Source organism: Delphinapterus leucas, chromosome 2 (genome assembly GCF_059928025.1).
Source record: "Delphinapterus leucas isolate spDelLeu-1000000601 "Yukka" chromosome 2, BTC_Dleu_Yukka2, whole genome shotgun sequence".
Taxonomy (NCBI): Eukaryota; Metazoa; Chordata; class Mammalia; order Artiodactyla; family Monodontidae; genus Delphinapterus; species Delphinapterus leucas.
This window is the reverse complement of record NC_143130.1, coordinates 148,335,602-148,351,692: the sequence shown is the minus strand read 5'-3', so window position 1 is coordinate 148,351,692 and position 16,091 is coordinate 148,335,602. Positions and strand designations below refer to the sequence as shown.

Genomic DNA, 16,091 nt, shown 5'->3' with positions numbered 1-16,091 from the left:
TATGAGACCAACTACAGAGTCTGACGCTTCAAGGGGGGGACTGCAGGATAATCCCAGAGGGGTTCTAAGGGCCAGCCGGCTGTGGGGCTCAGGAATGGATGTTTTGTTTGCTCAGTCCTGGACCACATGGGCATGTAGGCAGCTTTCTCTGCTGAGTCCTTAAGGGTCCCGAGCAAATGCTGAATCTAGGAAAAAACAAAATTGCCAAACTCAAGAAAGCATGCAGTTGTCCCACTTGTGTTGTGTGAGTTCCCTCACACAAGAAATTCTCTAGTGCCCTGAAGTAGGGCACTACCCCCAATCCTGATGCTTTGGGCTGTGCAAGATCCAACCATTTGCTCAAAAGCAAAATGATCTCTAAATGAAAAGAATAATCAAGGACAGCCCACTGAGAAGGTGATTTGGTCACTTCCGGTGGTGAGTTTCGGTTTTATTGGGCCAAGAAAGGAAGAGAATCCTAAAGATCACAATGGTGGAAGTGGTCTGCAAAGCCCCCCAGCTGCAACCCCAGAGAGTGCAGACGTGGGGACCGTTACCTTAAAGTCATGCTGTACTTCTGGGATTGGGCCTGCCTATGCCCGACAAGCGCTGGGAGCTAGCGATACTCAGGCTCTTACCTAATGAGGACTGGCTCTTGTGGGACCAGCTAAGTGGTTCACATTCCCAGTCCAGGGTTTATGCCACTTGGGTGGACCTGGGAAATTCAAGGGGCCCCTGGCTTGTTGGCCCAAAGCCAGGGTTTTATTACGGCCTCAATCTCCAGGGATTCCACTAGGGGCCTGATCCCCAGGAGACTAGCCAAAGTGAGAAGTATCCCAAAGAGCATTCGATCGGCTTCTTTTGAGTCTTCACCTCAACCCATTGTTTGTGGAGGCCTTGCTCATTAGTGGGAATAATTCCCTCAAAGTCACAGAAAACTGGAGGACCAGCCCTGTACAGGATCAGCTTAACTATGGTGCCTACTACAGCGTGTGGGCGGTTTCTGCTGCATGCCATGGAACATGAATATTCATGAGGAAAGAGAGGCTAGATTAGCATAATAACACTTTCATTTTGAGGTTTCCGTTGAAGAATCCTTGGTGTTTGATCAGAAATTACCAAAAACAGGGCTTCCCTGGTGGCGCAGTGGTTGAGAGTCCGCCTGCCGATGCAGGGGACACGGGTTCGTGCCCCGGTCCGGGAAGATCCCGCGTGCCGCGGAGCGGCTGGGCCCGTGAGCCATGGCCACTGAGCCTGCACGTCCGGAGCCTGTGCTCTGCAACGGGAGAGGCCACAACAGTGAGAGGCCCGCATACCACAAAAAAAAAAGAAAAAGAAAAAGAAATTACCAAAAACATGTCTTGTTCAGGAAATGGAATGATTAGTGTTGTCTGTTTGAATTGGGAGACCCAGAAGGCCCAGCCAGCCTGCAAGGCAGAGGCCTGGGACCCACAGCAAAGGCCTCATCTCTGGAGGACCAGCAGACCCCTGGGAAGGAAGAAAGTGATGTGAAGGGCTTCTGAATGGAGGAAGGACCTGGGACTTTCAGTCTTCTTTTTCTTGTCCCCATCCCTCCTTCACAGCCACGGAACAGAGAAATTCCAGCTTCTTACAGTAAGGGGGAAGTGGGCCAACAGCAGAATGGGCAATCATGGTGCAGACTCACCCCATGGCCTGGGTGGCCAAGGGTGAGAATAACATTTCCATGGAGATGACTGATAAAGGTCATGGGTGCAGGTTGAACATCGGGGGGAAGGGTGGGCTGAGGCAGGTTGTGGGAAGAGAACTGTGAGGTCGTGTCTTTCTCCGACTTTTTTTTTTTTTTCATTTGAAGAGAGTAAAGGGTGAGTCCTTGGGTCTTGGAGTCAGATGGCCTGAGTCTGCACCCTGGAAGATGGCCTTTGGAAAGCTGGTCCCACTGCCTTTGGGAGCCTACAAGCCCCATGGTTCTTCTAGCAACGCTGAGCCCAGTGGGCTTCCCAAAGGGGGCAGAGCCATATTTCTGCCTCGTGGCATCTCCTCTCTGCTGCAGCTGGGGAAATTATGAAATGGATTATGATATGTAATGTTAGAACAGTCTGGCACCTGGTAAGTTCTAGGTTTCAGTCCCAACATCATCATCATTCTCAGCCTGGCGTTTCGGTTGGATATGGAGATTTGCCCACAATGCCACAGCTCCTGGCAGCCTCCCTGCGTTCACAGAGTGTGGGAATAAGGCACTGGCCGGCGTCCGAGGGTCAGCGCTACAGCGGGTCACAGAGCGGCAGAGGGAGGGAGCGGCCAGCTCAGATAGCACGCTGGAGATGAAAGCCGCCGTGTTTGCCTTTCCAAAGTGCCGCTGTGTTCCTCAAGGCCTGCAGCTTCCTCTGCCCTGCTGGGGTTTTTTTTCTTCCAAGTTCCTCTCAGTGATATCTTAAGAGGCAAACTTCCAGCACTAACAGGAGGTCTTTTGTTCTCCTTTTCTCTAAGTGGACTTTAACCCAGTTACGACAGATGAGTCACTGTAAAAACAAACAAATAATAATACTCCATTTTCCTCAAGGCTCTTCCATGCCTGCTGACAGCAAAGGGGGAACCTGACACTGCCCTGGGCCTGTGGGGCTTCTCCCCGCCCTGACCTTCTGGAGGCACAGCCCAGGAGAACCTTTCAGAACACTCTGGAGCCCAGCACTGTGGAACAGTTCAGTGGGGCTCTGGCTTGTTTAGAATTTTGTCTGATTTGGGGTGGCCCAGGGGCTCCGAGGAATTCTGGTCTCAGCACGATCCTGGCTGGGATTTACACTCCAAGAGCCACCACAGACTAAATTCTGTACTCACTTCCCGTCACACTTTAGTTTCATTGTATGTGTTAGACACTCAGTGATTTTTATCAGGAAGGACTTTGCAATAGAATATCTTCTGCTCTATTAAAAGACTCCAGGGCACGCTCAGTACACAAGTGCAGCCTACATTCATTCAACAGAAGTTCACTAGGCACGCAGGTAGGCACTGGGGTTACAGAGATGGTGCCTCAGGGAGACAGGTGTGTAAATAGAAGAATTCGGTGACTTCTGATACAGGTAAAAAGGCTCAGGCGCCAAGGGTGGGGTATGGTGATAAAGGAGATGACCATTCGATCTGGGAATGTTGAGAAAATCTTCTTCGAGGAGGTGGCATTTGAACCGAATCTTGAGCCCTGAGTGCATGTTTATCAGATGTCTGGAGAAGGGGACAGGCAGAGGGAGGCAGGACCATAACCAAAGGACTGGGACCCATGGCAAGTTTGGACCCACCCTTGGGCAAGCCCTTTCTAATCTTTGCCCAGGCATATTTGCCTACATGCTTAAGTAGAGCTGGACCCTCATTTTCCTGAGAAGGAACCGTCCCTGGATGAATATGCCGCTGGCTTCAGGACTCTGGTCTGAGATGTCTTCTGGCTGCATTAAACATGAAGGCTTGCTTTGGGTCACCAGCCCCCTGGGCGGGCTCGCTGCCCAAGAGTAGCCGTGGCTCCTGATGGGTGGAGGTGTATATGTTCTCCAGAAGGCTGTCATCCACTGTCACAGCCCCTGCATCCTGACTCCCTGGAGCTCAGATGCATAGTGAAACACACGCATGTCTGCAATGAAAACATCACTTCAACTGCCTGGAAAACTCCTGCTCATTGTCAACCCCAACTTACAAATCTCTTTTACTGGGAGGAGCCCCAGAAGCCGGGGATAGAATGAGCAGCCCTTGTCTTTGTGCTCTGGGGCTTGTTCTTCTTACGTTGTTTTAGGCTCTAACCATAATCTATTGTAGTTTCTCAGTTTCCCTGAACGCCCTCCTCCCAGGCTGTGAGCTCCTAGAGGGGACGGTAAGTAGTGTATAATATTTGGTTCATGTACATACAGGGTGTTCAATAGATGTTTGTTAAACAGACACAGGAATGAATGAAGAGGTTTGAGTCGGTCTGTTTTGCGTGGTCTGACAGTGAGCTCAGCTGAAAGCTTCACCTTCATCAGCTTTGATAATAAGATAGTAGGGTCTCAGGATTTCCTACCAATAGCACTGTTTTGTACACAAGTAGATCTCTCCTCCCCAGAAGCTACTTGCACTGGAGAATTTAGATTTAAAATCAGAAGGAGCCCGCTACGGCACTCCAGGGCAAAGGGGATCCTCGTCTATTTTTTCAAGCTGACTTCCTTGCTTTAGCAAATCCCGGGAACTGAACAGTGAGGATCCTCTGTTTAATCTGTTGGGTTTGTGCCTCCTAAAACACAGTACTTCATATTTCTGTGTCAGTCATCCGAAAAGTGAACACCTCCCTATTTTGTGATCTGGCAAGGATAGGATAGACTTCCTTCCATCAGAGTCGATCTAGGTCTATCTCCTTTTATTTATATATATATTTGAGGATTCTTATCAAGGGCCAAGGTGGTGGAAGCCCTATTCTACAGGGAAAGTTCTCCTCAGCTGGCCCTTCCTTCAGCGGTCTCTATTCTGCCATCTCTAGGTGTCCCCAGGCAATCAAGGGCAGATGACACGAAATGATTTCAGTGGTGGGGCTGAGTGGCTGTGGACACAGCCGGGCCTATAGCCTCAGCTTATTTCTCTGCTTTGGGAGAACTCAGGCCTCTGCCTCAGACTTCGTCTCTTGGGGTTGGATTATAGTTTTCAAAGAATGAATAAAAAAGTCCAGGAACAAGGAACAACCTCCGTCTCAATGACAGTAGCTGGTTAATTACTTCTGAGAAAATGGAAACCTTGGTCTCCTGATGTGTGCAATGACAGGCACAAGAGGAATTTTCCAATACAATAGGGGAATGAAATTTCCAAGGACAGGCTGACTGAGAAAAGCCACCATCTGACTCTGCCCCAGTCGGGTAATGTGGCACCCCCCGGGGTGGCGGAGTGGTGGTGGGAATAGTGGCCGGGGAGCGCAGCAGTGCCCCCGTCACTGTAAGATCTGCCGTGGACAGGTGCCTTCAGGACAGCAGGAATACTTGTAGTGCGGGTTCCTGTGGTGAGGAGGGAGATAGTCTAGGCCATTTTGCTTAGGACGGAGAGGAACAGCTAAAGGCTAGATGGGGTCTCTAAAACCTGTGGCAGAAACGCGTGCACTGAGGTCTGTGTCTGTTCGGCAGTGGACTTTCCCTCGGTCCCACTGTTCTCTCTTATGGACTCATTTCTTACCCCCTGCGTCCGCTCTCTGGGCCCTCCCTCCTCCACGAGAGCCCCTGTCCCAGGAACTAGACACACCAAGCAGGACTGTCTTGGTCCCTCAGTTTTGTTCTCTCCAATTCCCCTCATCATCCTTCCATAAAAGAAGCAGGGCCGTGGCTGTCCCTGCTCCTTCCCTTCTCACTGGGACAGCAGGTTTTCAAAACTCCAAGGGACAGGATGCTGTAAAAAGGCCCTGGGGAAGGGATGAATCATGCTTATGTTTGACAACCCACGGAGCAGCTGTCGAGGTTTATAATTGTCCTCTGTGAGCCCCTTTATACATATTAAAGATCCCTTGGAGAAGCCCGGCCCTGATTAGAAAAAAAAAAATGATTTGGATACAATTAATTCCCAGTGTCAGGTGGAAATGAAATGTTTCCAAAGCTGTTACTTGTCCGTGACTAGCTCACCCTCGTGCTGCTGTTTAGGACATCAGCTACTCTCGGCTTCCTGCTCCATGAGAATCTGTTGTGGGAAGGGCTGAGGAATTTGAATCTCCAAAATAAAATGGAGAATAGACATGGGATAAGAAACAGGAAACACATCTGTTGATCCCTCAGATAATCATTTTTTTAAGTATAAATTTTTTCCTGATTTTGGAATAATATGTATTCATGGGGGAATATCTGAAGGATAGAAACAAATCCAAGAAAGAAAATAAAAGGCCAAATCTTAATACCCAGGAACAGCACTATTAACGTTTTTATACGTATTCTTCCAGTTAAAAAATGTACACAATATATTTTTTCTTGCAAAACTGCTACATTCTATGCATATTGCCTTATAATCTGCTTTTCCCTTTAATGATGTGTTGTGAACATTCTCCCGTGAGATTAAGCCTTCTTCTAGCCCGTAATTCTAATGACGCCTAGTCTTCCATCATACAGATGTTCATTCAACTAATACCCTGTGGGTGAACATTTAGGTTGTGGCTATCTTTTTTTTTTTTTTTTTTGCTGTTGAAGATAACAATTTGTACATACTGGGGAGACTAACTCAGCCTGCTTCATTGTCCTGGTCATAAGTTGCTTAGTCCTTCCTCAGAAGCTATCGGTCATTTGTGGGCCAGATAAACTCTATCACAGTTGACTTTCCAACCCTTGCTCAGAACACAAAGACAAACAATCTACTCAGGCTTGAGCAGCCCTGAAGGTTCTCTCAATCCCACAGAACCACCTACCAATGTAAAAAGATAGCTGTGCTCAACTTATTTCCTCACAGATGCGTTCTTTCAGACAAAACGGGGTCCCTTAACTGGTTCCCCTTTGACTTGGTCATCTTTTCGACAGAGGAGGCAAGATTACTCTAATAGCTGTGGAAGCTTGTAATTAGCAAGGGTAAAGCAGTAAAGACAACTGGGAGCATGCATTCTGGTCTGAATCATCCATCATTTGGAATCATCTTCCATGTTTCTTATTTTCAGTGTCGCTGTCCTGCTCCGTTAGAGTAGATAATTGGGAGGGGAATAGCACAAAGGCCCAGGGCTCCCCTCATGCCAAGTAGTTTACACTGTGCTTGGCCTGGCCAGAGGAGAGCACTGAGCAAACTCCCAGTAGAGAATCTGGGGCAAAATCTAGGTCACTGGTTCCCAGTTCAGCTCAACTTCAAGAAACCCAAGCTGCCACATGGTGGTGGTGGGGGGGTGTGTGTGTCTTAGACACCTCCAGTTTCCATATCGCTGGTACTTTAGCCCAGAGGAAGCCAGAAGGGAAATGTGCTCCGAGGTGGAAGGGCGGGTGCTTCAGGACTGGGAAGCTGGGCCTAGGTGGGGCAGATCAGTGGTCATCTCCCATGCCATCACCCCCTTCTCATCCTAGTGACCCCATGCCTATCTTCAGCGGCCTTTGGCTTATGAGGTCAAGAACGAAGAAATTCTCATTTCAAGGCAAAGTCTAAGACCCTCTTGCTATCCGCTGAGGCCCCGAGGCTTCTGGAAGAGGCCAGTAGAGAATGAGTTCAAGGCGAATGTCATGGGAACGCATATGATGGTTAAGCCGTGCAAAGAAGTAAGAGAAATTAAAAGTAGGTGGGGAAGAACACTAACTCACTCTCAGTTTAATGGGGTTTCTGGGGGAGGAGATTGTAGTCTCTGATACATATGAAAAGTCCTGGAACCAGCTCTCTAAAGAGAGTGGGGCTGGGGAGCTGCGCCAATCACAAGATTCCCCTTAGGCAACATGTTTGTCCCGCCTCCAAAAGGCCGTCTTTCCTTCCTTCTCAGCTGCTCTACTGTGTCACCAGACGCCCCTGCCCAGGCTGGCAGTCCCACGTCCATAAATAAAGCACCCCAGTGAGCCTTTCTTTCCCCAAGCTGCTGAGGGGTCTTCTGGGGGTTGGAAAGGATTCTTTCTGGGCCGTTCCAGCCCTGGCTGGTGAGCTCAGCTGTCTCCTCTTCTAGGAAAGCAGGCAGGGCTTCTAGGAAAGATTCGCTGCAACAGGACGTGGCTGCCTTCCACCACCTTCCCCGGTTACCCCCGTCTTTCTTCCAAGGCAGAGACTGAGGTTGGGGAATTTTATAGAGAGGATGCTGGGAATATATCAGTAGTCCTCTCCTGGGTGATTGAGAAACTGTGCAAAGGCAGCGGGAATCTCTCTTCATGCCCATAATTGGACAACAGTGGTGACACTATAAATGCCAGCCCAGAGAAACGCCCCACTTCCATCCAGCCCAGGTGGTAGGCGCCTGCTTCTTGGCCTCTGGTGACTGAGAAGGAAGAGCCCAATGCCTGTTTGCCAACCTGTTACACTAAGGATGTGAATTCCCTCTCTGTCCCATCAGATTTCATCTCTCCCTCTCTTTGAAGCCTACAGGAACAGTTTCTAACTGGCTCCTTCTACAGTTTTTTTCTCTCTGCCGCTGGGACAACTTGGCCTTTATCTGGAGCCTCAGCCTGCCTCAGCCTCAAGGATCCAAAGTGATCACAGGCTGATGAGAGCTTGAGAGCCAACCATGGGCCAGGCCCTGTTCTAAGGGCGTCTCATGTATTAGCTCACTGAGTTCTCACAGCAACTCTATGAGGTGGGCACTGTTATTACCCCCATTTTCCAGATGAGAATAGTGAGGCCCAGAGAGGTGCCCAAGGTCACACAGCTGAAGAATAGAAGAGTGAGGATTTGAACGTGGCAGCTTGGCTCTGGAGTTCTGCTCTTTAAGGCCCCACCACGGGAGGAATAAAATGGCTCTGGTTCTATCTGTCCTGCTGCTGGTCCAGATCTGACCTTGGACCTCAGTCTGACAGCGGGATTCTGTCTTTCTCCTGTGCTTGGGTCCCTGCTTTGGAGACCTCCTGGTATGTTCAGTTCTCTAGGATACCTTAGGATGCCCTATTTTTACCACCCCCCATTTCAAGTTCTGGAATTCCACCCCGAGCCCAATCTGCTGGTCACGGCCATGGACCTTGCTGATACCCAGAGGATAAGATCAATGTCTTATTCAACTCTGGTGCAGTGCCTAACACACAAGAGGTGTTCAATTTACATTTGCAGAAGCAAATCAATGTCAAAATGCTCTGTGCCTCAGTTTCCCCACCTGTACAGTGAGAGAATAGCAAACAGAGTTTTGTGGCAATGAATTAAGTGAATCTATATAAAGCACTTGGAACAGTATCTGGCACATGGCAAGTACACTGTAAATGTAGGCAATTGTCATTATCAGTGTAGATATTGTCACTACTCTGTACAGGTGGACGAGCATCCTAGTGAAGGCTTTGGGCTCTGGGTCAGAAGCCAGGATTCTCATCCGGGTTCTGCCACTTCTCAGATGCATGACGGTTGACAATTGACCTAACTTTTCAATGCTTGTTTTCCCATTTGAAAAATTACATAATAATACTTGTACCCCATAGGTACCTCACAGTATTAAATGACATAAATATATGCTAAGTGCCTGGCACTTAGCATATATTTAGAGAAAGATCTCCCTGAATGATAGCCAAAAAATTATTAGTATTACTATGGTGATTATTTGAAAACTGGGATGCATATGTTTAAAGGATTTGGAGCCACTCAGTCCTCTCCTTGTGACAGAGACCTCCCTTTGATATTCCAGAAAGACCTGCTTGCTCCTCTCTCCCTTCCCTTGAATGCCTCCCCCCCGCCCGCCCCCCCACTGCACCTCTGCCCTCACATTTATGGTGAAATTAAGGCCTGGGGGTTTTGCTGTTCCCCTATCAGCCCATGAAAGCAGAGCTTCCTGAGGCAGGGAAGGGGTTTAGCTCTTGAAGCCCTGGAAAGCATCCATTTCTTCACTCTTGGTGCGGAGGGGACACAACATCACAGCCATCTGGAAAGAAGGGCTTGATCAGGTCCCTCAGGAAAGGGGACCTTCAGAGAACAGGGAGGGTGGGCTTCCCTTTGACCATCTGAAAGTCACCTGTCGTCTGCATCTGTGCCTGGCTCTACACAGCTCTAGTTTCCCAGGTTCCATTCCTCCAGTGGTATCCACTAGTGACAGGAGAAAAGGGAAGTGACAGGAGGGCTGTGTTGGGCATCCGGCTGGCCAATCAGTTCCACTTCCCCGGGGCTCAGGATTACAAGCCCAGTGGCTGTTCGGGATCCCTAAAGATCTCCCTGGGCAGAGCCAGAGCCTCACGTGGTAGCAGGAACCCAGCGCTCCTTAGCAACGAGGGTAGAGATGCTACTGCAGATACTTGCTGTGGGGACCCTGGGGAGCAGCAGAAATGAAACAAGCAGCTCCCATCTCCCCCACTCACCTCCCCACCCCTCACATACACACCGAGGGGCAAACGCTCAGGGAAGGACAGCCAGACCAACAGGGCTGTTGATGTTGAATTGATTTTAACCACCAGCAAGATCTCTGGTTATGATATTACCATATAGTTGTTTCTGGAGAAGTGTCCACATTGGAGGGGAATTCTGGAGGGACTTATGAATGGAAAAGCCAAGGAAACAGCTCCCCTCTTCCTCTTTATTGGTGAATGTGTGACAAGTGAAGCAAACGGAAGGGGGCATCCTCAAGAGTCTGCTAGTAGCTCATGGCAGCCGTTCAGCACGCCCAGCTCAGCGGAGCCGGTCTGGGGGACCGTCCATCCTTTGCCCCTGCTTCCCAGGCTTCCTCCAGCCTCCATTTCCCACAGTTCTCTTGTGTGTCACCCTGTTATTGGAGCCCAAGCTCATCCCACTGTGTCTGACTTCTTGGAGCAGCCTCCCTTAATCCACTGTGGAAAGGGTGTCATGACTAAGCCTCCAAAACACAAACAAACAAGAACCAGGGTTTTAACTTGCTTCAATAGGACGGAGAGAAGAGAAGGATGACGGGTGCGATGTACATGGTAACGCAATCACAGTGGGGAGAGGAGGGGACGGTGGCTGCCTGGCTCTTCTCAGGTGGGACAGTCACTGAGTGAGGACTTCATGGGACTGAGCTCAGCCACCCACCACCATCCCTCTGGCAAGGCCCCTCATGGTGAGGGAGTTGAAGGTGGGACATCCTGACGACTCCCCCTCCACCACACTCTGCAAAATATGGTTCACCGGAGTCTGCAGCAGTTGACAGCTCAGCTCTAAACATCCCCTGAGACATGAGTCTGTATCATCAGACACTCAGGTAGAAAGGCTGCAGGGACATGGAGGAATTGAGGTGGGATGGACCTCTTAGACAATGGCAACCCAGGTAAGGCAGCAGGTGGTGTCAACATACGGCACTCCAGGTAGATCTGTCTATACCCGCGGTGGGAGCCCGGAGGAGGAATCCAGCTCCACTCCTCAGTCTTGGGAGGCAGTTAAGGGCTCTGAGCTCCAGGGGGCTTCAACATGGACTGGCCTTCAGTGGAAGACTTGGAAGTCTTTCTTTGCTCTGGAAACCAGATTCTGAGACAGGTGACCCCAAGCCCTGCAGGGCAGGTGAGCGGGAACACCCCGCCATGGCAGCAAGCTGGGTGGAATTCCAAGCATTGATGTGAGGAGTGGCCAGACCGGTTGCAAGCTTGTCACCTACCCACGGAAAATGGCTCCATCCTTTAACAGCTGTCACCTTGGGCCCTGGGCAGACCGGCTGCCTGGGCGGCGTGACGAGATACGGGGTCACTGTCGTCTCAGCCCTCCCCCCATCAGGCGGCAAAACCTTCCCAGACTCACGGAGCCTGGCCCACACGAGGCTGTCCATGTCTCGCTGGAAGGACAGGCCAGAGCCCGAGGCTAGCACGAACCTTCAGAAGCAGCCTCGGGGAGGACACGCGGGGCGACCGTGCAGGGACAAGCAGGGCGTGAATGTGAGGTGTGGCTGGAGGCAGGGAGGGAGGCTCTGAACTGGGGCTCAGTCTGAAGCGAAAATAAATGTCAGTGCAACGTGGACAAAGATGCACCGTGAGCGCGGCTCCGCCTGCACATGGAGCGCGTGCGTGCGCGTGTGTGTGTGTGCGTGTGTGTCACTTGAAGGACCAAGGAAAAAGGGAAAAAATGAAAAAGAAATGTCTTTTCTATCCCTGTAACCGTGAGAAAGTAAATGAAGTCCAAATTGCGTTCAGGGCTGCTGGGACAGAGGAAGAGAAGCAAGGATGGAAAAAACAGGCCATAAAGATGCCAGGGCTGCTTAAGCAGAAACATCTGTGGAAGTCATAAGACTCGGGGCCTGGTCAGGCTTCTAACAAACCCAGGAAGAGGAGAGTCTGTGCTGGATCAGGGCGAGCCTCGTCCGCCCCGTGCAGGGCCCCTGGGACCAGCACGCGCACAGATGAGATACCTCCTCAAGGGCTCAGCTCCGGCCCTTGAGAGGCCGGACAGGCCCAGGTTGGGAGGGGTCTGCGGCAGTCATGGGGGCAGGGCTGTGCCAGCAGGTTTTAGCATGTATTCATTTCAAGCTTTAAACTCACTGGGGTCATCTGGTGAGCCACAAGTCTCAACTTCTGTGGTGAAAGAAAGAAATCTGAAGGTGGGGGAGGGGAGGGTCAGTTGCTGACCTGCGTGGGAGCCGGGAGGATGGGCTTGCTGTTTGCAAATGGAGGCCACTCTCTTATTTGTGATTTTTGGCTGAGGCCAACTGTCCAAGGCCCACCTCTTCCAACAACCACAAGAATAGCAGCTAACATGTATTGACCATATCCCTCTCTGGACCATGTTCCTTATCAGTAGCACCTCATTTAATCCCCCAGCAATCCCGTCATCCCTGGAATGGGTAGAGACTTGTCTGGCATCTTCAGGGAGTTTCTTCAGGCTTAATATTATCATTCCAGGAGGAAACTGAGGCTTAGCAAGGTTAGATGACTCACCTAGGTCATCAGCCGGCACATTCCAGGGAACACCCAGGGGCTGTCCTTCTCTTTTCTCCCCAGAACTAATTTGAAAAGCAACTTCAGCACCGTTGGGGAAGCAGCTCTGCAAAGTGAGCCCAGCATTCAGGGAGACCTCAAGGTCCCAGCAGGCCCCATTATATTAGCCCGGGAAAGTGGAGGGAACTATAGCTACAGAATCACCAACACAGGACACAGGGGAGTAGGTTAGTAGCCTCTACCCCCTCAACCACAACAGAATCCTATCGTCTCGCAAGGAAATGCAGAGATGGTAAAAGAAATGAAATCCAGACACTATATTACCTGCTTGTGGGAAACGGTCAAAGTGCCGTTTATAAGTCTCCATTACCAAAGTCAGAGGTTGTGTCTCCTCCTCCTAGAAGCCCCGGCCTCTCAGCCTGGCCCTGCCTGTCCACATCCTCCAGCTCCTTCACCCACAACATCCACCCTACCACAAGGGCACTCAGCAGCCTAATTTCACTTATGGGGAAACTGGAGATGAAACACTACGACCCTTGGCTTCAGGGTTCATGATCAGAGCTCTATAAGTCCCTCTCCCCCCACCCTCAGAAAACACAAAAGTGAAATAATAGCGAGACGGCTGGCTGAAGCCCCATCTCCTGGGCAGCTGGCTTGGGGAAGCCAAGGATATTACTGTTCCCTGAGCAAGCAGTTTTATGCTGCTGACAATTACTAGGATTGGAGCCTACTGGTGCCAGGCCCCTGGTCACGTCAACCCTTTAGGATAGACAACACCACTTCCGCTTTAAAGGGAGGAAACTGAAGCTCAGAGAGAGGGCTTCACTTACCTAAGGTCACACAGTTACTCAGTGACAGAGCTGGAATTCGAATCCACGAGGTCAGAGATGAAAACACCCCTATGCTCTTTCCTATGTGCCAGTGTGTCTCAGACTCGAATGTGCCTCCGATCCCCTGGCCATCTTGTCAAAACGTATTCCCTGATTCAGTAGAGGCCTAAGATTCTGCCTCTGTAACCACCTCTGGGTGATGGCTCGGCTGCAGGCCCCCGGACCACACTTTGAGGAACGAAGATCTCCATCCCACTGCCTTCCTTAACCCACGCTTACCTGTGCCATTGGGGCGGGCACGTCTCTGCCTCTTTATGACAACTTTGCCGCCAGAGTGGACTGGAAAACCACTTATGCAACCCAGTCAGCTACGCTTAATTATTGTTAATCATTTCACTCCTCCCTGTTCCTTGGCTGACTGCTAAAAAACCTAACGTCAGCCTTGGGTGAGAAAGACTGACAGGGTCTGCTTCGGAGAGGTACAGAATGGTTGGTGGTGGAGACCCGTGGCCCCCCGGGGCCGAGATAAGACTTTGATACGATTCTGTATCTCAGGGGGAATCTATGTGATGAAATCTCCCCCAGTTGGTCTCCCACGAGCTGACAGGAATTTCCTGCTCAGATCAGCAGAGGAACTTGGGGTTTGCTCCTCCAGGGCCAATCTCGGTGGGAAAAAGAACACAAGCGAGAAGGCAGGAGCGGCTTTTGTCTGAGCCACATGCCTTGGGTTCCTCGTTCTGCTCCATTTGTAGCCAGGGAGGGCCTTCTCTGGCTTTTTAGTTGCAGCCTCCAGGGATGACTCTGAGTACAGATCTTTCAGGAGGGCTGGGGTGACCTGCATTCCACGGAAAGGAGGGGCTGGGAAAGGCTGGGGCTCAGGTCTGCTCAGGAACACAAAGACAGGCTAGAAAGACAACCCAGAAAAGCCAGTCCCTGCAGTCCATCCGCTGACAGCTCTCCTTTCAACAGACATTACCGAGGGCCTCCTGAACATGGGTGTTATGCTGACACTGGCGTGTGGCAGAGACCAGGGTTCCCTGGCTGTGGCCCTACAGAACCCACAGCTAGAGGGAGACGATTTTTAAGTAGATAAGTCAAGTTCCATGGAGTAAACGCTGAGAAGTGTCTGTGATGCTGGGGTTACAGGCTCTGGGTGCACATTCCCTCCCTGGTTGTGCCGATCACCCAGCCCGGCTCTCTCCTCTCCAAGGTGAAACCGTCACCTCTTTGGGTGGACTCACCCACTCTCACACTGCCTTGCAAACACGGGTCTCCCTTTCTTCCCTGGCCAGCCTCCCTGACACCGCCCTTTTAGAACCCACTGGACACCTTGGTGAAAACCAGAGACACACGTGGTCTTGTGCTCCCATGGGCATCTGGAACTCATCGGCACAATGACTGGCGAGGTCGTTCCTTGGGAAGTCTGCAACTGCTTGCCTTGGTCAAGAATAAATGTGTATGTGTGGAGGGGAAAGGTCGAGTCAGACAGGGAGGAGACAAGAGTCAAGGCTGGGTGTGCAAAACAGAGGAGGAACAGGAACTGGGGTGCTGCTGCAGACTGGTTACCCCAAACTCGTTACCACCAGCCTCCAACTGTCCCCGGGGCCAGTCGCCACCCCGGGAATAGGACGGTCGTGGCTCTGTCTCTCCACACCAGCCTGAGAGAGTTGGACTATAGTCTCCCCCATAATTATCTTCTCTTTTGCAGGCTTGGAGGTGCAGGCTGAGGGGAGGGGGTTTGGAGGAAGGCTGATCGCAGCAGATTCACTATTAAAGGAAAGGCATAATGCACTGAGGATGCTTTGCAGGGAGTGAGGGGATCTGCAGCAGATGAGCCGTTGTCTTGGAGACGCTAATGAAAAGCAGGCCTCGGAGAGGTCCCAGAACCCCCGTGGGCTGAGTTATCTCCCCCTTCTGCAGCTCCCCTCGCCTCCCCACCACCAGCCTCAGATCAAACTCCCCGAATATTTATAAAATCTCTACCAGAAACAGAGAAAGTCAGCCACCCAGCCAGGCGTCTGCCCACGTCCTTCCGGAGCTGCTCGGGTGACACTCTCCAACGACGTGGCTTATCGTTCTATTTTTTTTCCTTGTTGTGCGCAGGGCAACCAGCGCGGGAGGGAGAAAAGAAATATGTTTGCTCTGCCCTACTCTGGCTGGTTTTGAATGGGGGAGTTGACTTGGAGTTTAGGGGCCTTATTTTGGGCAGGTCACCCTGTCCCTAGCACTCCCTGCTCTTCTGCCCCCAGTCTGTTTTTCCCTTGATCCCACCCCGTGTTAAAGCTGGGCCCCTCTACCCGGTGCCTCGTTAGCTGCATGCTCAGCCCCCTTCCCCCTGGGGCCCGCCAGCCTCCTGCCTGGGAAAGTCAGAGGGGAGGCTTGCTAAGATGCTCTCTGGGCTTCCAAATGGAAAATGTAAGGGATTATGGGGAGTGACAGCAGGAGGGGCTGGCCCTGTGCCACGGTGGAGTAGGAATCGGGTTTATTCTTTTTGAATTAAAGGGGATACAGCAGGAAATCAGAGCGGGTCTGAGAAAATCTGGGTGACCTCTGGTAATCTCTCTTTTTTTTTTTTTTTTTTTTTTTTGCTGGGCGGTTATTAAAATGGATAGCAAGGAACTTGACAAACATGGGGTCTACAGAGGTGGGCTGCTGCAGTTCTGGGTTCTGTCCTGCCGGTAAAGGGGCGGCACCATTTGCCCAGCTGATGGCTGGATCACATGATTGCCCCTCACGACAGCCCCATCCTGTGGGCGACACAAAATTCCACGTAGAGGGGCAGCAGGTGGTTGTGGGGAAGTCCTGTGTAGGGTTAAGAGAGTTGAGTGTAGTTTTAGTGTAATTTTAGCCGTTTCAGCCTGGGTAAGTTATG

The 16,091-nt window shown here is 51.0% G+C and overlaps 1 protein-coding gene across 1 annotated transcript in view; it reads right to left on the bottom strand.

The window, feature by feature from the left end:
• Nucleotides 1-11,231: 11,231 nt before the first annotated feature.
• RAD51B (RAD51 paralog B) overlaps nucleotides 11,232-16,091 on the bottom strand; it is a 720,584-nt gene continuing 715,724 nt past the window's right edge. Inside the window, 3 exon segments of the mRNA XM_089906275.1 lie at nucleotides 11,232-11,546; nucleotides 14,786-14,942; nucleotides 15,860-15,966. Of these exon segments, the coding sequence (XP_089762401.1) occupies nucleotides 11,232-11,546; nucleotides 14,786-14,942; nucleotides 15,860-15,966 (579 nt within the window).